Source organism: Saxophila tyrrhenica (genome assembly GCF_035928015.1).
Source record: "Saxophila tyrrhenica strain CCFEE 5935 chromosome Unknown scaffold_1, whole genome shotgun sequence".
Classification (NCBI taxonomy): domain Eukaryota; kingdom Fungi; phylum Ascomycota; class Dothideomycetes; order Mycosphaerellales; family Extremaceae; genus Saxophila; species Saxophila tyrrhenica.
In genome coordinates this window covers 1,677,497-1,695,664 of record NW_027041733.1, presented here as the reverse complement: position 1 = coordinate 1,695,664, position 18,168 = coordinate 1,677,497, and the positions used below count along the sequence as shown (strand labels likewise).

Sequence of the window (18,168 nt, the reverse complement as noted above, 5' to 3'; positions counted from 1 at the left end):
GTCGAAGTGGTGGCGGAACAGTTGGTTGCACGTCGCCGAGAATGCGGCCTTGCGAGGTCAAATCGAGGGAGGTGATGTGAAGTTTTGAGCAAGAAAGCGCGAAACAGCAGTCTCTCAACACTTCTGCTAGGAAGGCACGCCGGTCGTCAGCAATGCACTCGTTCGAAGGACATCATCTCAGCCATACCTTATTCACCGAAGACCCTCAAGAACCGCCCAAGCAAACGCAAAGCTCCCGCCGAGATGTTCAAACACCGCCGAAGACAGAGTCCGAGAGATTGTCACAAGCCAGCTCCAGACCGCTCGAAGCACGTGAACGCTAAAGCCTTAGATAACGAACAAGGCAGGAGCGAGTGCTGCTGATCTCGAGGAGTGAAGTCTGAACAACAAGAACCACCATGCTCTACTCCTCCAAGTCACTCAACACAAACAGCCACCATGCCCCTCCCTCCCTCGTATCTCCAACACCCTCCCGCCTGGGCTACAGTTACCTCCACCCACATGCAGAGATGCATCCAGCCCTCGCGAGTCGCAAAGCACCGCGGGCGTCATACACTAGCGCCTCCCAAGAACGCCCTGCCCTGCCGCTTTCCCTGTTTTCTTTCATCTCCGCTATCTATCTCGCATCAAGCCGAGACATTTCCAGTCCATGTAGCAACCGACAGATAAGCGAGACAGTAGAGGGGGAGGAGATTTGTGCCTGTGCTTCCATCTGGGACGTTGCACAGGGTTCACTCCGAGACGTGCGGCTTAAAAGTCTGTTTTCTGTCGCTACCCGATGAACCGTGACCGGGGGGCGACACGGGCTACGCTTGAATACGCATTCAACGTCAAGTAGAAGAGACACATCGGTCGTCGGTGAATCATTCAGTTGAACTACCTGAAGCACTATCAATCCACAATGCAAACACCTCGTGTTCGGAACAAAAGAAACATTCTCATGATTGACAGGCCCCCATTTCCATCATCCTCATCATGCAAGTATTCTCATCATCACAACCATAAGTCGAGCTTTTGTGAGTCTATCGCAGGAACGATCTATGACTTGAGCAAAGCCGAAGCAAGCGCCGTGAATGCTCGCTGAACCGTCCCCATACACCTCTCCACAGTCAGGTGCGAAACCGCTTACAACTTGTCGTAGTAGTTCTCGTAGCCTGGCACCTCGACCTTGATACCCTTCCTCTTGCGCATCTCCTCGACGACTTGACCGGGCAGGGTGGTCCTGTCGAGCGGCGAGCCACCGGGCAGGATCTGCCAGTGGTCGAACACGGACTGCGGGAAGGCCTGGCCGGACGTGTTGGAGCGGAGATCTGCGTTGAAGCCGAACGACTCCTTGACGGGCAGGTAGGCCTTGACGTTGAACAGAGGAGTGCCGGGGCGCTGGGCCTCCTCGAAGACGTGACCTCTCCGGCGGGTGAGCACACCGTAGATGCCGCCCATGGCCTGCTCGGGCACCTGGATTTCGACCAAGAAGACGGGCTCAAGGAGACCTGGGTCTGCGAGCAGGGTAGCGGCGTAGAGCACCCGGCGGGCAGTCGGGATGATCTGACCACCACCACGGTGAATGGCGTCGGCGTGGAGCGTGACATCCATGATGTTAAAGCGACAGCTGCGCATCGGCTCCTCGGCGACTGGACCTTCCTTGGTGGCCCACTGGAAACCAGAGACGACGGAGTCCTTGATTTCGTTGAGGTACTGCACGGCCTTGGTCTGGTCGACGAGCAAGTTGGCGCCGTTGGTGTCGGGACCGAAACACCAGATCTTACGTGCATCGGTGACATCCCAGCCGTGGTCGTCAGCGAGGATACGGGCGCGCGCCTTGAAGTCGTCACGTGGGCCGATCTTGCCTGCCTCGATGTCCTTGGACACCTCCTCAGCCAAAGGCGTGGCGGAGATGTACAGACGGTTGTGCTTGTTGGGCGACTTGGAGAGCGCAATGATCCGGGAGTCGCCACCGACGGTCTCACGGTACTGCACCACGGGGTCGGAGATTCTGAGTGGCACACCAGCGTGGTCCTCCTCGAGATCCTTCAAGCAGATTTCGAGATGGAGCTCACCAGCACCAGCGACAATGTGCTCGCCGGACTCGTTGATCATGGTGAGCACGCAAGGGTCGGACTTGGACAGACGCTTGAGACCTTCGACGAGCTTGGGAAGATCGTTGGCGTTCTTGACTTCGACGGACCGCTGCACGACAGGAGAGACGGAGAACTTCATCACCTTCAGGTTGTGCGAAGTTTCGGAAGTGGTGAGGGTACCAGACTTGAGCAAGAACTGGTCGATGCCGACAAGACCAAGAATGTTGCCAGCTGGGACGTCCTCGATGGGCTCGGTGTACTTGCCCATCATGAGAATGGTACGCTGGATAGACTTGACGAACAGGTCCTCCTTCTTGCCCGGGATGTAGTTGGGGCCCTGAATGCGGACCTTGAGACCAGAGCGAGCGGTACCGGAGAACACACGACCGAAGGCGTAGAAGCGGCCCTTGTCGGAAGTCGGGACCATCTTCGAGACGTAAAGCATGAGCGGGCCCTTGGGGTCGCAGTCCCGGATACCGATGGCAGACTCGTCGTCGTGAGGTCCTTCGTAGAGTGTCTCCATACGGTACTTCTGGGCGGTGGCTGGGGATGGCAAATGCAGAATCATCATCTCCATGAGCGCGTCAGCGGCCGGCAGGAACTTGCGCATGACCACCTTGAGCAGTGGCTTGCCCTCAAGCTCCTTCTCGTCCGTGGCCAGCTTGATCTCAAGCTTCTCGAGGAGAGTTGGGATCTCCTTCTTCTTGTCGTTCATGATCGTGTCGAAGATCCTGAAGATGGGGTCCAAGCAGAACTGGTTGAAGGCACGCTCCAGGGTCTGGCCCTCGTGTGTGCCCACCTTGGTCCACTTCTTGGTCTTTGGGTTGAAGAAGCTGTCACCCTGTTGAAAAGGTTAGTACTGGTTTGCGATCACTTGCGGTATGTACTCACCCAAAGCCTCTCCATCATCTTGTTCTTGTCCACACCAAACTTCTTCGAGTACTTGGCGGCGAATTGGCGGACAGTGAAAGCCCAGCCGTGGAGACCGGAGCCGAAAGCGATGGTGCCCTTGTCGGGCTGCACCTGGACATCTCCGAGTGCCTTGTCGTAGTAGGTGGCGATGACGACGTTGACGGACTCGATGACACGAGAGAAGTTCTGGAACAGATCTTCCTTCGAGAGCTGGAGTTCGAGGAGCGCACGGTCGACCTTGTTGATGACGACGACTGGCTTGATGCGCTCACCGAGAGCCTGACGGAGCACAGTCTCGGTCTGCACGCACACACCTTCGATGGTGTCGACAACGACGAGCGCACCGTCGGTGACACGGAGGGCAGCGGTGACCTCGGAGGAGAAGTCAACGTGGCCGGGCGAGTCGATCAAGTTCACCAGGAAGTCGTTCTTCTCGGTCTTGACTGGGATGTCCTTCAAGTCCTCAGGATCAAAGAGCGAGCCGTACAGCGAGATGGCCGTCGACTTGATGGTCACACCTCGTTCCTGCTCGTCTGCGCGGGTGTCCGTGAATCGAGCTGTACCGGCGTTCTTGGCGGAAATGATACCGGCGCGCTGCACGAGGGAATCGGTGAGGGTGGACTTGCCGTGGTCGACGTGAGCGATCACGGACATGTTCCGAATGTTCTTCGGGTTGTCCATGAGGTCACGGAGCTCCTCGACCGTGAATCTGTTGAGCGCATCGCATCAGCCTCTTGTCTCGATACAATGTTGTCGTCGACTCTATCCGTTCGAGACAGACTATCCACTGCTCTTCTCTTGCTCTTGTGGGATGACTTACTGCACCATCTTGGCGGTATTTGATGCTTATGTCCTTGGAGAAAGTTTTTTTGCTTCGTCTGTCTTGTTGGGTGCCCCGCTTCAGGTGCTCGGTGGCACTCGATGACCTGTTGTGCTTGTCTGCCTGTCGTGTGTGTGAGTAGTCTTCCTTGTCTGCTCGCTTGCGTGCTTCACTAACCTGTCGAAGGCTTGTAAGTTGTCGGAGCGGTGAAGAAGGAAGGGTGTGGATGCGGCACTCGAAGAAAATCACACCTGCCCGGTGGTGGGGGAAGTGGCGGTCCGTGCGAGCCGCTAGCACGTTTCCGCTTAAATTCGACGGCGGCAGCACATGCAGACACCGGGTCTACTCCCTACCAGAGTCACGTATGACTCCAACACAGATTGGACTGTTGAACACCTTGTGTCTGCGACCGATACCCCCGGCACTGTTCTATCAAAATTGGATATGTTGGTTTGGTGTCACTTCCTCGCCTCCAACATCATCGACACCATACGGAGATAACGGGCATATCTGAATTGATTACAACCTGTACGATATCTACACCCCCCAATCAAACGCCATGCTAGAACGCTATCAACAGACCCCAATAGAACACCATAGACGTCCCTCACGACGACCCCAAAATCCTCTCATAAGCATCCTCAACCTCCTTCGCCACCTCCAACAAGCTGACAATAATGATCTGATGAGTCACATTCGGCAGTCTGTCCCTGTTCAAACCAATCCATTCGAGCGGCGGTGTCGCTTCCCCCATATCCCGCAGCTGCGGTGTCTCAATGATAGCCGGCTCGAGCGCGTGGTACTCGTACTTCGACATGGGCAGGTTGACCTCGGCCGTGATCTTCTCCTGGGCGGCGGCTGTGTCGCCGGACTTTTGTTTGTCGCCTTCTTCGACCGGGCCGGCGGTGATCTTGACGGCAGACTCTGGCAGAGCTTTACCCAGGCGAGCAGCCAGGGAGCGAGAGTGGGCCACCCACATGTTCTTGATAAAGTCGATGCGTGACAGGTTCCAGCCGACGTCGATCTTGCCCTCGAATAGACTCTTGAAGATGTAGTCGACGTTGTTGCTGTTGGTGTCTTGCCAGGTCTGCATCGATGCGACGACCTTGGGTACTCTCAGGATCGTGCCTCCCTTCGCATTTACAGCACTGCTGACAACGTCATCGACCGAGATGTCCAGCGCTCGTGGAACTGCCGAAGGGCGTTTGACGGAGGCGAGCGCGACCTGTAGTTGCCCGAGAGTCATTCCAAGACCGCCCTGGATCTTGCCCTTCTCCACGCCCACGGCGAAGCGAGCCTGGATGTTGTTGGCTTCGAGCTTGAGTATCTGGCTGTCGAAAAAGGTGCTTGGGAAGACGCCGAAGCTGATGGTGCCCATAGTCAAGACCACATCTGTATGGAGGGCGATGGCATCTTTCTTGTCTCGCCGGATAATGGGTGAATCAGGTATCCGTGGTCCGAACCTGGTTGGCACAATGGTGCTCTCACGGCGCAGGTGCTTCTCAATGTCCTTCAAAGACTGAACAAAGGCTTGCTGCTTCTCCTGTATGAGCCGATCGAAAGCCTGATATAACCCCAGGGCTTGTGCTGGACTGGTTGAGGTACAGAAGACGTATGCCTTTTCGCAGTCAAGGACTGCAACAAGCCTGTCCTTTGCTTCACCATGGGTCTGGTGCACATTGTACATCAAGAAGTCGAAGCCTTCAATGTCGCCAAACGCGAAAGCCTGATAGTCAAACGCAGCCTTTGCGCGAAGTCGCTGGAACCCAGCCGATGCTTGGATAAGCGGAGTACGGCGATGCTGTTGCGCAACATCCTGGGGCCATTTGATCGTGGTGCGTATTCCGAGCTTGTTGAGACGTATGAAGCCGCTCATCCTGCCGGAGCCGTTCATTGCCATCTCCTCCATGCCAATGCAGAGGTTTTGCTCCCAATTGGACGACTTCGCCTGGGAAGCCCAAAGGTCGGTGATGGTGAAAGACTGCTTGCCGATGCTCTGGCCGAGATCAAGGTTGACTGCAAGCTCTGCAATAGAGACTGTGGCATTCCACGGGAAAGCAGCAGCAGCAGCGACACTCTGGTACTTCTGCGCGAAGAAGTCTTCTTGTCGGCCAGGAGACTGTTGTGGCGGCGGAGACGAGGACTGCGCTGCCCGAATCTCAGGCGGTAGCCAAATCTCACGGAACAGCAGGAGATCCTGTAGTTGCTTCCCGTTGATGAAAGTGCTGGTTGGGTTGATCTTCAGGATGGCCGAAATGCCACTTGTTCCGCTGAGGTGCTTGCTGTTGAGGACTGACAAGTTGATTGCGTCCATGTCGAAGCTGAAAGTCGGCTCCCGAGAGTACACATGCTTGACTTGAGTGCTTAGCTTTGTGACCACTGCCGAGATTGCGAAGAAGCGACCGTGCTCATCCGAGTCGATAGTATTCATCGTGATGTAGAGGTCTTCCATTTGTGCCTTGGCATCGACTCGTGCGATAGGCTGGCAAGTGAGCCCAAACTCTTGTCGACAAATGCGAAGTCCAATATCGACCTTGGTCTTCCCGAAGATGGCCGCAGGATCGGCGGTGACGATGGACTCGTCCTCGAAGAAATGCTGGGAAGCTTTGTGATCTGCTGCAGGCTCTTGCTTGGGTGTAGCTGCACCATCCTGCGTCTGCATGACTTCTTTCACGCCGTTCGATATCTCGAGTATCAGCGGGACGACGTTTGGCAGCAGCATGTTGTTCGATGCCTCGATCTGTATCTCACCATTGACGGTAGGCTGTTGTCCTTCGATCTTTGCGTGGTATTCGAGCTTCATAGCAATGCCAGGAGCTTTGAGTGTCGTCTGCATCTGAGCTCCATCTGCCGCAAACTGTCCGTAGCGTCCATGATGAGACCCTTGTTGCTGGGACGAAGCTGCGAGAAGAGAGAGACTTCTGTCACGAGGACCAGTACCTTGAACGTACACAATAGCGCCCGCAAAATCAGCCTCCATCAGAAGAGAGGACAGAAGTTTCGTGTCGAACATCTCTGCCCGTGGCTTTCCAATCGAGGCGGCCCGGGTCTTCCATGTCGCGGTACCCAGCTTGAACTTCTCAACAGCATCGTGGATCGACTTTTGAACAGCATCGGCTTCCACAATGAACTTCGATTCTAATCGGATCTCGAGCGGTTTGCCTGCAGCTTTGAAGGCTATGCTTCGGTTCTTGCCAACTGACCAGTAAGCCACACTAAAGCTGACTTCGGATAGCAGGGCAGAGTTCCAAGAACGCCTCACCAAGGCGGCATCTTTCTTTGCAAGCTGGAGCTGCATATCCTGGATGGACAGCTTGGCTTCGTGGCCGCCGCGAGTGGTGAACTCAATGCGTTCGAGGCTTAGGACTAGATCGGAGACTTGCCGCTGTCCTCCACCAGCATATGCTGTAGGAACAATCCATGCGACACGTATACCCGTAAGCTCGACGGATGTAGACACCGAGAGCAAGTCGGTTGCAGAGAAAGCGGCCTCCTCTTCGCTGGTGGATTCCTCCTTGTTGCTCATCTTCTGGATGACAGTATGTCGCCTTGAGTCGCGAATGCGACGTAAGTAGTCCATCTCATGGGAAAGGTCTAGGTCCTTGATCTTGTCTTGAAGGTGGTTGATCACATCTACAGCTGTGGAAGCAGTGTCCGGATACACGTTGACCTCGAAGCCACGGCTCTGTATCTTTAGTTCTCTCGCCACCTTGTCGTCTGCATCAAGGTGAGAAGTGAAATGAAGGGTGATGCCGAATTCCAGATTGCCGCACGATTGCTGTCTGCCGTCGACGTACTTGTGCAGCTTTGCTCCAATGTCACGAATCTGCGCACGAACCTCTGGCAGCAGGGACTGGTTTTGATCGAAGTTGTCCCGATTCGAAGCGCTGACGTAGACGGGACCAATGCCGAGCTCTATTCCGGCGGAGGCGGTGTTGTGGCCTTGCGGTGTTTTGGTTGCCACCCTTACACCAAGGAGAGCAAAGCGAACATCGAAAGCAACCAGTGGGCGGCCACGAGTGACTTGAGACTCAACAGGCGGAGACTGAGGCTTCAACTTTTCCACGTCTCTTTGGATGTCTCCAATGCTGTGTCTGATACCTGCAACCACATCCTGGACCTCTGGCCTGTTCATGACCGCAACCACACCTTGAATAGCAGAAGCGTCGATCTCCACCCTGTCCATGCTTGTTGCAACCGACAACGAGGTCACCGCTGGCTCCAATTCTAGCCCGACGTGGCCATTAATCGGTGGGATGTCCAGAATGTTCTGCTCATGAGTCTCGTTCGAGCTTGAGTTGATGAAGCAATGCGTCTGTCTGCCGACATCGTAATCGATCGCCCATGCTCTGTCTCGGTCCAGGTTTGGGGCAACCCGGACACTGGCTGCGGTACCTTGAAGTTGGTAACTTAGTACTTGGAGCAAGGAGAGTTGAAGCCGCAGCTGTCCCGCGAGAAGAGCGAAGTGGATCTTGGGAGGAGCTTTTGAACGCGCCTTAGATGGTGGCGTCTTCTCCTGCGGGACAGTTGACGACTGTGCGCTATCCACCAGCTTCATGATTTTCGAAGCCTCATCTTTGATGACGGAGCCGACAATGTGTAGGAGACCAGGTATCGGCTCCTGTACAGCCAGATCCAGAGTACTGTAGCTGATGGCAACGGTCACAGAGGGCGGGACTGAGGCATCAGCTCGCGGTTGCAGGTGGTCAAGGTAGATGCTCGGGGACTCCAGATTCGTGTGCCACAAGCGACGCTTAGGCCCACGAAGTTCAGTGATTGCAGCTTCGGCGTGAATGAGTGCACTAGCACATGGTCCATAGGGCTCTTCTGCTTCGGTTGTCCCGATCACTGACAACTTCATTCGGTCGGCTCGAGAAAGGTGGCGCAGATTGATCGTCTCTAGGACAATGCTGCCGTTATCTGTCGACACGACAACATGGAAGACATGTCGAGTGAGGCCATACTCCAAGTGGCCATCCGGAGGCGAACGCTTTGGCTTGGACAATCGATGCGATAGTGCTTGCAGCTTTTCCACAAGAGGCAATATTCGTTCGACGATGTTGAACACACTCCAATTGGCCGAGAGCGCAATGGAGCCTGTGTGCAATTGAAGCTCGGTCTTCGTCCTTGTATTCTCGTCCAGGAGCATCAGTCCAGTAGGCGCTGTCGGCGGAATCTGACTTAGTCCCAGAGTGGTCTCCTCCAACACAATCTCGTTGGAGAACTTCTCGGCCGTGACAGCAATTCGAAGGTGTTCAGACCTCACAGCTAGGATGAGAGGCTTGCTTTCCGCAGGCTGCGTACTCATGGCATCGCCAGTCTCGAGCAACTGTTGGAACGCAACTGTCTGGTGAACGTTGGGTACATCCCAGTTCCGCCAAGATGCCCATTCTTCCAGCTCCTTGACAGGTGCATCGAAGTTTTGCTCTGGCACTAGAGAGGTGCTCCTCTCTATCAGACTCTTTCGCACTTCAGGAGGCAGATTGTGCAAGATGTTCCTGAGTCTCATCATAATCTTCCAGGAATCCTGGTTGCGGAAGTGCTCCTGAAAAGCTCGCAGTATGTAAGTCATCCGCGACATGAACGGTGGGTCTCCACTTTCCTCGCTGTGCTCGATCAACGTCCGTATGAGCAGAAGCAGGCGCTGGCGACCAATCTCCAATGGTTCCAGCACCTTCGGCTGAAGCTCCTCTATGACTGGCAGCAGTCGAAGCACAAAGTCTGTCAAGTACGCCGCTTGCTCGCCAGAAATTCTTAGTGCAGTCTCACTGACAGATGCATTGATGGACTGCGATGATCCGATAGCCAACCAAACCAGAGCGTCGCTGATGCTAAATGCTGCAGGAGCATTGTCGGCAGCGAGTTGTGTTTTCGTACCGAGTGTGGCATCGACGTTGCCCATTGTGGAGTGAACAGCAATTGTCTCGTTAGGACCGCTCCCGTTGGGGAGGTCCCTTGTTCGAACAAGGACATCCACTGACCGAATGGACAGGTCGAGACGGTCATCTTCCGAGCCATTTGAAGCAGGGTTGGCAGCTCTCAATTGCGCTGCAGGAAGGTCAACTTTGATCTCCAAGGTCGAGTTAGAGCCGTGACGTTGCTGCTGCACTCCAGTGATAGCTGCAAGAACATCCATTTGAAAAGCATCCATAACCTCCTCAGGATGCTTTGGAAGCACCTTACGAATCAGCTTCGTGCCAGTGACCACAACTCTCGGCTCAAAATATGCTCTTATGCCGGGTGCGACTGAGATCAATACCGAAGTCTGAGCAGCATCTTCATCGAGATCAGGCTCATCGATGGTGCCGGATGATAACGATGATGCGTCAGAATCTGTTTCATCATCCCCTGCTATCGGACTGAAGTCAGGAACGTTTGCCTCGTCTGGCTGGACTAACTCGAGCGGGAAGTATGGCTCGGCAAACGAGCTGGAGAATGCCATGGTAGAACGTGCAAATGCGTTGCGAGCTTTGCCTCGATCTGCGGAAGGTCTATGGCGACCTCTGTTGGAATCTGCCGATGATGCCCGACTACTGCTTCGCACGCTTCGGAACGACGGTGTCGCAAGTAGATCGTCTTGTTCTATTTCCTGCAGCCTCGGGTTCTTGGGGACGGGTGCAGCTTTGACAGAGGCAGACAACGACGAAGACGATTGCTTTGGGTTGATCTGCTTTGCATGTTGAACCGATCGAAGAGATGCAGGCCTGGACTGCAAGCCCCCAGATTGATTGAGTGGCAATGGCAGCATAGGATACGGCATCGCAGGTGGGTAGTACTCAGGGTCTTCGTGGTCCGCATCAACGAACTGAGTTGATCGCCGCTGCAAAAACGAGGCTCGATGTGTCCTCAGATCATGCTCGCGGATATGGGCTTGTTGCTTTCTTCTCTCTTCTTCGAAGTGAAGCTTCCGCATTACAACATTAACAGCAACGCCAGTCTGTAAGAAGGCGTACGTTCGTACAGTAGCCTTGCCGCTGTGACCTGGCGTGTCGCGGGCCCGACTGCGAGCAGCACTTCTCGCGTCCACGCAAGCAAGAGTGACGTTTGGCGCCAGTACACTGACTCTTTGAGAGAATGTTTCACCAGCCCAGTCGTTCGTCACTACGTCCACCGGGTCAAGAGAAAGCAGTAATGCATCCTTGCCGATGTGGAACCATATTCGCACGATGTCTGTCCGTACTTGGACGAATGTGGAGTCAAAGAACACGCTCGGCGAAGGCAGGGGCAAAGCGTTGTCGCCATCTTGGAAGCCGTAGACGAAAGCTCTGCTCGCCATAGCCAAGTCGTGGATGAAGGAGCTTGAGAACTCGCCCGTGATGGACCCAACGTCAATGTTCCACTGATTCACGTAGGCGGGCTCGTCGGGAGGTAGCCCAAAAGCGCGGTGGCCATCTAGGTCAACATGCTTGACAAACATCTGCGTACTGGATGCAGAATCGCCGGAGGAATCGTCCTGGGACATGCTGCCCGACAAGAACGTCAAAGGTGAAAGCTGTAGGCCCATGTCGAGGTAGTAGCTGATAATCCGTAAATCGAGATTGGCCACTGGCAACTCTATCCGCACAAAGTCGTCGCAGGAGTAGATGTTGGTTGGGAAAAGCACAGTGGCATCTTCAGCGATGATGCAAAGCATGACGTCCAGTTCATTGGTTGACGTTGGTTTTGGTAGACTTGATGTCTTGAGATTGGCGACAGCAAGGTCATCATCGGCACTCTGGAACTCTTCAAGGGTCTTGAAATGCATGTAGTCGCCGAAGTAGTTCTCCTTGACATTGATGAGCTGGCGTACCAAAAATCCGTAGGCTTTAAGCGTCAGACCAGAACCAACGATGTCGAAGCGCAAGGTATCTGTCAGCCCATGCCGCTCCTCGAGATGACCACTGTACGAGCCGCTCAGAGTCAGCTTTGGCAGCTCAGCCACCACTTTGTCCTTGACGAAGGGGGCGAATGTACTTCGCGTCGGGTTGATCATCCTCATGCGCATATCTGTGGCAAGGACGTCGAATGTGATCATGTTGCGGACCGGACGATACTTGTCCATGCTGATGTCCAGCGTGGATTCTAAGCGGCCCTCCAGCGTCAAGAAATCGTTCTTGTCTAGGTCTGCAGAGTCGTTGACGATGTTCGAGTCGTTGACGTTGAGGTAGATGATGAAGTTACGGAACAGCATCCGGAGACTGTAGATGTACGGCACGAATGTAAAGAAGTCACCTGGCGGCCCAGACGACCAGTCGTTGACAAGGTCGATGATCAAAAACATATGATCACGGAGAATGAACAGCTCCATGTCATCGATGGTGATGTCGAACGGCCACTTTCGTAACGAATTCCACGAAGTCGGCTGTGACAGATCGGCGCCCAAGGAGACAGCTCCAGTCCGCCAAAGCAGACCATGGTTGACGCTGGACGTGATCTCAGTGCCTTTAATGTCGCAATTGAGCTTGTTGACATAGCCAGTGGTGCGTGCAAACATGTCCATTGTGTAATTGATGGTGGAGTCCGTTTTGACTGTTATGTCAAGCCAGGCATATGGTCTCGCATCACTCCCAGCTGTACCTTGCTTGCCTTTGCGCCGCCGTGCGTGCCGGTGTGGCCGACCGTGTCTGCCTTTCCGCTTTGTGGTGCCTCCATCCTGCCCGTCAGCGTGTTTACTTTTAGCCGCACGGCCTTGCCATTTTGTATCTTTGGATGACTCTCTGGATGGGATGCGCAGGGTGACGTCTTTTTCCACCAGGACAAAGATCTTGAAGAGTGACCAATTCCGCGTCTCGCCGGGCTTCAAAGTTTCAGTCGGCGTGGAGTCGACGTACGAAGCAGGAAAGAAGATCTGCTGCAGATTCAACCTTTGGCGGTCAGTCCATGGACCGTATGTGACAACGCCACCATGGACGAGAAAATCCATGCCGTAGTCTGGTGGTTTGGAGCCGTTCATGTCGTCGAGATAGGCCGAGCTACTACCATCAGTAACGTTGTTTTGGACCTGACCAGGCATATCGAAGTAGAAGCGAAAGTTGAGCTTTTCGATGTCTGCCAATGTTGATGCTTTGCCATATTCAACGTCTTTCCACTCGTCGTGTTCATCTTGTTTCTCGTCCTCCAGGTAGCGAGCCAAGCCATGCCATTCCGTTTGCCCAGGAAGCTCATCCCGTAGCGTGTTAGTGCCGTCGACTTTAGAAACCATGGATGCTGCGCGCAAGGAGCCGTTGACGCTATTGCTGTTCGGGAAAACGTTGGTCAGAGTATGCCACCTCTTCCGGAGCGAACGTAAGAACAAAGCGTGGCTGGATTCGTTGGGCGTGGGATCGGCCTCTTTGTCGCTCAGGATCCGCCTGGCAGCATCGCGTTGCAACTGTTTGAAGTCGCGATTTGGCTTCATCGTCGCGTTGATGTTCTCAAGATCAAAGTTGAAAAGCAGCTTGTAGAGGTCGAGCGGGCCAGCGTGGCCAGCGTCGATTGTCCCTACGGCTTTATCGAGTTTCGCGACGACTATACTGGTAGTGTGTTCGTTCCCCACGGCGGCTGCAGCCTTTCTACACTCGATCTTGATCGGGAACATGCGCAAGAAAGCCGGTAGCTCTGGCATCTTCTGATTCGATTGGCTATATGTCTGCTCGACAGAGGCCATGCCAGTGGTGTCCTGTGTGTTCGTCTTCTCTGGACCAAACCCAAACGACGCAGTCTGGCCCTTCCGACTGTCTCCGGAGGATGAAGAAGTGTTGTGTCCAGCTCGCTTTTCGTCGCTCCCTGAAGAGCTTGGTGGTTGAGGAGCCTTCTTTCGAGTCTGCTCCACTATCATGTCATACAGTGGACTGCGATTGTACACGAATGCTTCCACCCCAGCTACCTTGACAGATATTCGGCAGGGCAATTCCTTTTTCATTTTGCCACCCGCCCTTTCTTCTTTGCCCACACTTCGACTCCGCGACTTGTCCTTCTCCTTCCCGCTGCTGCTATCATCGTCCTTTTCAACAGAAGGATCCTTGGATGTCTTGCTCAGGCCCTCCGCCTCGAACGCTTCCGCCTTTTGCACCAGCCGCAACCAATATCTCCAGGTGATATGACCTTCGTAGACCAGTACCGTGACATTATGAGCATGATAGCGGATGCTCTTGAAGAAAATCCGCCCTCCAAGCAAGCTGATCTGCAGAGCGGTTATGTCGATGTAAGCCCGGTATTTGTGCCATGTCCACGCTCGAATGCAGTAGGCGATAAGAGTAGCGAACAGCCGGTTGAAGTAGAACAGGAAGAAGAGTCCCAAGATGCCGCAGACCAGTATCTCAACCAGGAAGACCCAATTGAAGGAGCCGGCCGCGACAAGAGGCTGCACGGCCAGCTGGCTCGAGTCGCCGTCCATTCTCCCTACGCCTCGAGGTGCTAGTGCCACTGCTCTTCATGTTGCTCGTCTATCATCCGCGATGCGCCTCCGCAATGTGTCCTCCAGGCTCTCGTGGAATCGTCGTTGCGAAAGGGCGACCTTGAGATGAGGTCGCCAAGGTATGGCCCGCATGGAGCTCGCCGCGGGAGAGACCGCCAAGACTTTGAGATCGCGTTCATGTGAACGTGAAGCGCGACCTCTTCTGCTGCAAACGACACACCTGACACAACCCAACTCACGACCAAGACCTGAGATAGTACACAGCACGCTGCACCGGAGACTTCCACCTAGGCTCTGGACAACCACTTCGCCGGGGGCGACAGCCCAACATGCTTCTCGACGACGCGGCCACGGAAACCCTCAAGACATGGGTGATTAAGAAGCTCGAGAACATCAGCGACGCCGATTCAGACGTGCTGGCGGATTATGTGTTGGCCTTAGTGAAGACAGACGAGCCGGAGCCGGTGGCGAGGAAGAATTGCGCTGATAACCTTAGGGATTTCCTTCTTGATGGCACGGATCCGTTCGTTCAGGAACTGTTCCACGCCATATCGACGGGATCCTACGACCCGGACCGCCCTGCACCAAACCAATCAGCACCACCTTATCAGCCTATCAAGCACACGAGCGCGGAAACAAACCGACAGTCAAACGAGTCAAGAAAGCGAACTCACAGGCCGGATGCAGATTACGACCAACAAAGCTATGCCTATGGTCCCGCGCAAGCATTTGAGAGAGGAGGGGACAGACCGTTTAAGCAGGCGAGGCGCGGTGGGAGAGGTCGAGATCAGCGTGGTGGACGACAGCTGCAATCGCAACCCCCTTCACATTCATACGGCCTGCCACAGACTATGCTGCCGCCACCGGCCATGGCCCCCGGTTTGCCACCGCTGGATCCAAACGATCCAATGGCGGCGATGTTCATGCAGCAGGCGATGAGCTTCTTCGCGGGAATTCCAAATGGTCCACTGCCTCCGAATGGCAGTCTTCCTGGAGCCCATGCCCAGAAGGTTCGCTGTTGGGATTACGACAACGTGGGCGCTTGCTCCAATGGCACGAACTGCCCTTATGAGCACGGTGAAGATCGCTTGTTCATCCCATACAACCAAGAATATGACCCGAGGCACGCTGCTATGCTGAATTCTGAGCCAACCAGGGTCGGTCAGCACGACATCACGCAAAGGGAGCATAATGCAGGTCGGGGCAGAGGTCGTGGCCGGGGCGCAAGCAATTGGAGAGGTGGCGGAAAGCGGTCGGACTTCTCCCGCCTCGGACCATCTCGCGATACGTTTGCTACCAAGCTTGTAGTGGAAGAGATACCGGACAATAAGTGTGACGAGCAGAGTGTGCGAAATTTCTTTGCGCAGTTTGGCAATATCCATGAAATCGAGATGCACTCACGCGACAAGCTCGCCATCATTAGCTTTGAGGACCATGACGAGGCTCAGGCCGCCTACAACAGCCCGAACGCGATCTTCGGCAATCGCTTCGTCAAGGTCTACTGGTACCGCCATGAGAAGCACAAGGATCTACTGAACGGGAATATGAGTGGTCATACCCTGGCTGAGGACGTGGACATGGGTCAGGATGAGCAGATCGACATTGAACAGTTTGCCAAGGCCCAAGAGGAAGCGCAGCGCAAATATGACGAGGCGAAGAAGCAAAAAGAGGAGGCAGCAAAGAAAAGAGAAGACGTGAGTACAAAGCTGGCGGAAATGGAAGCCGAGCGGAGGAAGATGGAAGCACTGCTTGCAAAGAAGGCGGGCAAGCCGACACCCGCTACGACTGGGACTGAAACAAACGAAGAAAACGCACAGGCGAAAGCGCTCAAGGCGCAACTGGCACAGCTCGAGGCGGAAGCCGAAAGCCTCGGAATCAAACCAGATCTCGCGGATTCAAATGGCTTCGGTGGCTACCCAACCGATCGCGGCAGAGGCGGATCTCGAGGCAGGGGAAGAGGTCGAGGCAGCTTCCGTGGTCATCTTGGCGGAGGTTGGTGGGCGCGTGGTGGTGCTCGCGGTGGTGCTCGAGGCGGCGGTGGAGCAGTCATGCGACTGGACAATCGGCCGAAAACTGTCGCTGTGACGTTCGCCAACGGCACTTACAGCAGTCACGAAGAGGCCATCCGTCAATACCTCTTGTTCAGCAGCCTCGATACAGCAACGCTTTCAAAGCATCCTGAGCGCGACGACACTGCTTTGGTAGCTTTCAACCAGCGCTACGAAGGTGAGACGTTCATGGATGTAGTCGCACGCTCGGGGCTACCACATCTCGGCAAAGTTGAGCTCTCATGGTACAAGCCCGAAGGCACGGCAGGTGTTGCTAACGGCAGCAACAACACAAACCACGACCATGCCATGATGTCCGGATCACCGGAGCCACCGTCGCCTGAGATACTCGGAGCGGAAGCTGCCTACGATGTCACGGAAGAGGACCTGGACCGGTATTCGTAGCATCCTGGTGTGCATGGTCCTGTCGCGGAGTACATTTCCAGAGTAACAGCCGGTTGAGGCAGGACTCAATGGCCGCGGCGGTAGAAACCTGCAGTGAATGGTTGACGGCCTCGTTGCAACAAGGTTCCAAGCCACTCTTGGCGGAATCCGTTCTAACGTACATTTTGCCATGTGCCTTCCTGTGAACCCGAAAACGAGGCTATGTTGATATGATCGCCTTCGGTGACGGCTATGGCTCTTTCTAAGTAGGTATTAAACCAGTCTGCATCCCTGCCTTTCCGTTCAATCCTCCTTTTGTTTCCTTCAACCGTTTAACAATACCACGGACAATGTCTCAGCTCCGACAAAAGCTAGGTAACTGATGTATCTCCTACTGGTCTCCGCGTCTTCACTAACCGCACGTTGGTATAGGCGAAGCGGCCGGCAGGAACCACGAACTCCTCGCGGTACTCACAGAATCCGACTACGCTGCTCCAGCTCTCAAGCAGAACACTTCCTACATATCAGATCTCAAGTCACAAATCACCGAAACCGACAAAACGATCAATCGCCTCCATGCTTCGACCGAGAAGGAGCGGAAGGAACATGTTAAGGTCAGAGACAGTGTCATGAGACGCTATGCTTCGAAGCTTCAAGGGCACAAAGGACAGGAGAAGTTCAGCGCCAAACAAGACAAGGAAGAGAGGGAGTTCTTGGAGGCCTGGCAACAAGAACGAGAGGCACAAGAGCGGCGCGAAGAGCTCGGACGTGCGCTCGAAGAGGCAGAGAAGGAGAAGAAGAGCTTGGAGTCCGACTCAGCGAAACATGACGAGGCGCAGCGCGAGCTTGACCAGCTGTATCAGAACATCTTCGGCGGACCGACACCAGAAGTACCTGGCGAAGACGAGCTAGAACAAGCGCTGTCTCGGAACCGGGACTACTACCAGCAGTGCCAGCAGCAGGCTGGGCGTGACAAGCAGGCTGCACAGACATTGGAGCAAGCGAGAGGACGTCTCGGTCAGGCGGTGAACAACATGCACGATTCGCTGCAAGCTTCGAACTTCGATCGCTTCGGAGGCGGTGCGCTGTTCGACCTCATGGAACGCGATGCGCTGTCCAAAGCGCAGATGAACTACAACTGGTGCAAACAGGCCATGGCTGATGCAGCGCGAGCCCAACCCGCCATCCCGCCGCTTGGGGAGGTGGCGATAGACCATGGACATGTGCTCGGAGACATCATGTTCGACAACATCTTCTCCGACTTTGCGCAGCATGATCGGATTCGAAACTCGGCGATGCAAATGCAGCAGGCGATGAACCATCTGCAGAGTATCATAAAGGAGCAGAAGGGGAGGGTGCAGGATGCTCAACGGCTGGAGAAGACAGCGTTGCAGCAGTTGGAGGACTCACGCATTGAGCTTCAGAAGATCCGATCGGAAGCGTTCGAACGACTGGCTGGTGAAGGCGGCCAGGGTGCTGTTGGCGGCGATGCTAAGCTGCCGGCGTATTCTGCCTGATGGTGGCGCCGTCTAGCCACGGCATTTGGTCTTT

General features: G+C 54.9%; 3 protein-coding genes across 3 annotated transcripts; 2 read left to right on the top strand and 1 right to left on the bottom strand.

Moving 5' to 3' along the window:
• Nucleotides 1-1,125: 1,125 nt before the first annotated feature.
• CSF1 (Macrophage colony-stimulating factor 1 receptor) lies at nt 1,126-14,164 on the bottom strand (the record flags this gene model as incomplete). Its single annotated transcript, XM_064798009.1, has 3 exons — nt 1,126-2,919; nt 2,970-3,699; nt 4,422-14,164. 3 exons carry the CDS (start codon nt 14,162-14,164, stop codon nt 1,126-1,128), a joined length of 12,267 nt encoding a protein of 4,088 aa, XP_064664243.1.
• Nucleotides 14,165-14,514: 350 nt separating this feature from the next.
• Nucleotides 14,515-16,638, top strand: LTR77_000743 (uncharacterized protein; the record flags this gene model as incomplete). The annotated part of the gene is made up of 1 exon (XM_064798008.1): nt 14,515-16,638. The coding sequence occupies one exon, from the start codon at nt 14,515-14,517 to the stop codon at nt 16,636-16,638; it is 2,124 nt and encodes a 707-aa protein (XP_064664242.1).
• Nucleotides 16,639-16,967: 329 nt separating this feature from the next.
• On the top strand, nt 16,968-18,134 carry LTR77_000742 (uncharacterized protein; the record flags this gene model as incomplete). The annotated part of the gene is made up of 2 exons (XM_064798007.1): nt 16,968-16,992; nt 17,050-18,134. 2 exons carry the CDS (start codon nt 16,968-16,970, stop codon nt 18,132-18,134), a joined length of 1,110 nt encoding a protein of 369 aa, XP_064664241.1.
• Between the last annotated feature and the right edge of the window lie 34 nt (nt 18,135-18,168).